Source organism: Echinops telfairi, unplaced genomic scaffold, assembly GCF_000313985.2.
Source record: "Echinops telfairi isolate 266 unplaced genomic scaffold, ASM31398v2 ScPeMD7_60;HRSCAF=208, whole genome shotgun sequence".
NCBI lineage: Eukaryota > Metazoa > Chordata > Mammalia > Afrosoricida > Tenrecidae > Echinops > Echinops telfairi.
Window position 1 is genome coordinate 17,141,560 of NW_022103958.1, and position 3,690 is coordinate 17,145,249.

At 48.7% G+C, this 3,690-nt stretch overlaps 1 protein-coding gene across 2 annotated transcripts in view; it reads right to left on the reverse strand.

Annotated features, from left to right (window-relative positions):
• Positions 1-1,631: 1,631 nt before the first annotated feature.
• EHF (ETS homologous factor) overlaps positions 1,632-3,690 on the reverse strand; it is a 46,691-nt gene continuing 44,632 nt past the window's right edge. For both annotated transcript variants that reach the window (XM_004708287.2, XM_045291024.1), the window contains exons 7-9: positions 3,359-3,418; positions 2,201-2,396; positions 1,632-2,117 (exon numbers count right to left, since the gene is read on the reverse strand). In XM_004708287.2, the coding sequence (XP_004708344.1) occupies positions 2,018-2,117; positions 2,201-2,396; positions 3,359-3,418 (356 nt within the window). In that variant the 3' untranslated portion in view covers positions 1,632-2,017. The remainder of the gene's footprint in view (positions 2,118-2,200; positions 2,397-3,358; positions 3,419-3,690) is intronic.

Sequence of the window (3,690 nt, forward strand, 5' to 3'; positions counted from 1 at the left end):
ACCATTCACTCAGGGGCAAGTCCAGATGAGACAAGAGAAAGATGATCTAAAAGAGGAAAGAATTATAACCCAGAAGATTAAGTTCTTCAGGACGCACCCAGCCCCACATAGACATTCCTGTAAAGATTCTCTCTGCCAGTTCCCTTTTCTTCCTTCTGCGATTTGATGCTGCCTCTGCTTTGTCATTCCATTGACCGTGTTTTCTACTGGAGTTTAGCTGACATGACCGCACTGAACTTATCTGACGTTGGCTCTCATCTGAGGTTAAAAAAGGAGACCCTCTACATCAGTGGTTCTCAACCTGTGGGTCACGATCCTTTTGAGGGTCGAACGGCCCTTTCACAGGGGTCACCTAAGATCATATTTCCGGTGGTCTTAGGAACCAAGACACCACTTCCCTATATCTCCAGGTGGGTCCGCCCACATGCAGGTATGCCCACATACAGGGTCACCACATCATGAGGAACTGTATTAAAGGGTCACGGCATTAGGAAGGTTGAGAACCACTGCTCTAGATAATTCAAGTCATGGTCCCGAACATTCTAAATATTCAAAATGGGTTTGACACGGAAGCCTTGTTTTGGCTTTGCTCTAGGGATGACGGGACATTGCACATCGTTTTGCTCTGAGAATACACCGCCATCTTTGATCTTGACTGGTTAACTCAGTGGTTCTCAATAGGGGACATGTGGCCACCTCTGGAGGCCACGCTAGCTGTCACAGCTGCAGGGGCTACTGGGTCTAGTGGGTAGAGGTCAGGGATATTGGGACGCACCCTACCATGCACAAGACAGACCTACCACAAAGAATAGCCAGCCCCCGAGTGTCAATAGTGCTGATTGAGAACAAAGGGTTAATGAGACGGGCTAGCAAACTTAGCAGTCGCTTCCACGCCACCACCTCCTTTTTTCCACTTATTTTTAAGCATCCGACATAAAAACAACCAAGGGTGAAACCAGAAAATCCAAACACATCGCCATGAAATTGACCTTAACGCATAGAAACCGTCCGAGGACAGAGCAGCACTGCCCCCAGGTTGTCGATCTTTTCAGAAGCACATTGCCACATCATTTTCCCATGGAGCGGCAGGTGGGCTTGAACTGCTGACCTTCTGGTTAGTAGCCGAGTGCTGAACCACTGTGTCATCGGGGCTCCTGAAGGAGGTATGTGGGCAGAGGTGACAATTGGGGTTTTCTTTGTTGTTGCTGTTTTTTTTTCTTACCAGCCATCCGTGGCAGGGGGTGGAGAGAGTCAGCGTCAGGACAATCATTTCAGAATGAGTATAAAGCACACCCCACCCACCCACACCCCCTCACCCCCCGCCGACCCCGGCCACCACCATTAGTCTTCTCACTGATTGAAACATTGCAAGTCATGTGATTACACAGAGATTACAGTCCCCACCCCTGGATGCCACAAGTTCCCATGCTCCACTTGGTGGCTTCCAGAGGGCAGGTTGTCCTAACCAGCATCTTCCAAGCATATGCCCATGACCTTGAAACCCTGGAGCTCACCCTAGTAACTGTGCCCTCCTCTCTTGACAAAGCCAGGAGGGTGCATAGGTGCCGCGGACGTATCTCCTTATTCTAAATCATTCTGCATATAAAAACAGGTAATGCCCTCTGATTTATTTATTTTTTTCCTTCCCCTTTTCTCTTAGCAAGAAGCACAAGGCTACTCATCCAGTTATTCTTGCCACAGAAAAGGATTTCACAATAGAGGCAAACAAAGAAAGACAAAGGAAACAAATCACAACCTCTTCCAGCCTCATATTTCACAGAAAACTGTGTACGTTTGCTCCCCACATAGGACATACTTCAAAGTAACAAAATAATTTCATCAACTGTAGTGTTCTCCCTCCCGTTAGAAGCAGATGCCTTGGGGGCTTGGGTTTGCTTTCCCCCTTGTGGTATATAAATATCCGAGAAACGCTGTCTTTGAAATAATCACGCCCAGGGGGTCTTGGTTTGCCATCGTCTGGGGTGCGCGAGTGTGTGTGTTCGAAGCGTCGGCAGCCTCAGTTTTCGTTTTCTCTCCACCCGCGAGCGTTCTTCCCAAATTTATAAACCAGTCTGCGTCCGTCCACACGCTCCAGAATCTCTCTTTTGTAGTAATATCTGCAACAGAGCACACCGCGTCAGCCCGCTGCGCAGCCAAGGTCGCCGCGGCCCGTGCTTTTGCGAGACGGGAAACTGCTCACCTCATCGCGCGGCTGAGTTTTTCATAAGTCATGCTGCTGTTGTTCTTCTTCTTCCCCCACAACTGAGCCACGGCCTCTGACTTCAAGAACCTGAAGATGCCCTCGGACCGGTCTTCCCACTTGATTAATCCCGGGTTCTTGTCCGGGCTCAAGAGGATGTCTCGGATAAACTCCCATAAGTGAGTCCCTCGAGGGTCTGGGGAAGAGGAAAAAGAAAGGGGGGGTTCTAGTCATTGGGTGGTCAGACGGTGAATGTTCTCAACTGTCCACCCAAAGGCTGGAGTCCCCCCAGGAGCAGCTAAGAAGGAAGGCCTGGCAACCTACACCCCAAAAATCTATGAAAAACCCCACGGAGCACAGCTGCCATGGGGCTGACTCGACTTGATGAGAACTTCTCTCTCTGTCTCTCTCTCTGTCTTTCTCTCCAGCCTATGTCACAGCAAAGAATTGGGCAGAGGTAGCACCGTTAGAACATCTTGCGCCCAGCAGGAGATGCTCAATTCTGGAACGCTCTCTGCTGGGAAGCAAGGGCCCAGTATCACCAAATACTGGAAATCAAGAAGACGATGGAAAATGAGCTCATTCAATATTTACTCTTTTACAAATCAAGAAACTGAGGCCCAGAAAATTGAAGTGACTTGGCCATAGCGGCAAGCCAGGCAGGCCTCATGAAACACAGGGGGCTGCTGTCTCTCACTGCGGTTGACTAAGAGCCCTGGTGTTGTCGTGGTTACAAGTGGGGCTGCTAACCCTTCCCGGTCAGGTCAGCAATTCAAAACCACCAGCCATTCTGAGGAAGAAGGATGAGACTTTCTACTGCCATAAAGAGCAGTTTCAGAATCCCACAGGGGCAGCTCAACTCTGTCCTCGGGCTTTTAGGACTGGGAATCACTGGATGGCAGTGGATTGGGTTGGGTTGGGTTGGCTGCTAACAAAAGGCTCTGGGTTTATTTCAACTAGTTACTGCCCTGGAGAATGACGTTCAACCACTTGTATTTTAATACCTCAACTCTTTTCTCACTCTGCCTAATCTGAGTGAAAGAAATGGAGGCAGCAAGCAGGGAGGATAAGGTGACAATTTGTCTAAACCATAAAGGTCACCCCTTATCTTCAACTTGGAGGGAAGGGCCAAGAGCCATCAGTAACCAGGCAACTTACTATGCTTTTTGGTGTGGGACTTTGCAGGGTGGTCTTGCTCCTTTTTCATATCAGGTGACTCTGATAAGGAGAAAAATGAGAGTTGCTAAAGTTATCTGTTACCTACAATTCCATTTCATCCATCCATCCACACATTCAGCCATCCACTCACGTAATTTATTGTGCACTTACTATATGCTGACAATGTGGTCATAAACACAATGGAGGCATTATGTGAGATAGAGAAAAATAATGCAGAGGAGGAAATGGAGAGAGGAAACAGAGGTGGGATGATTTTCAACCTCATCCAAGGTGGTCACAGAAGCCCTCTCTGACTGAGAGAGCCAGCGCTG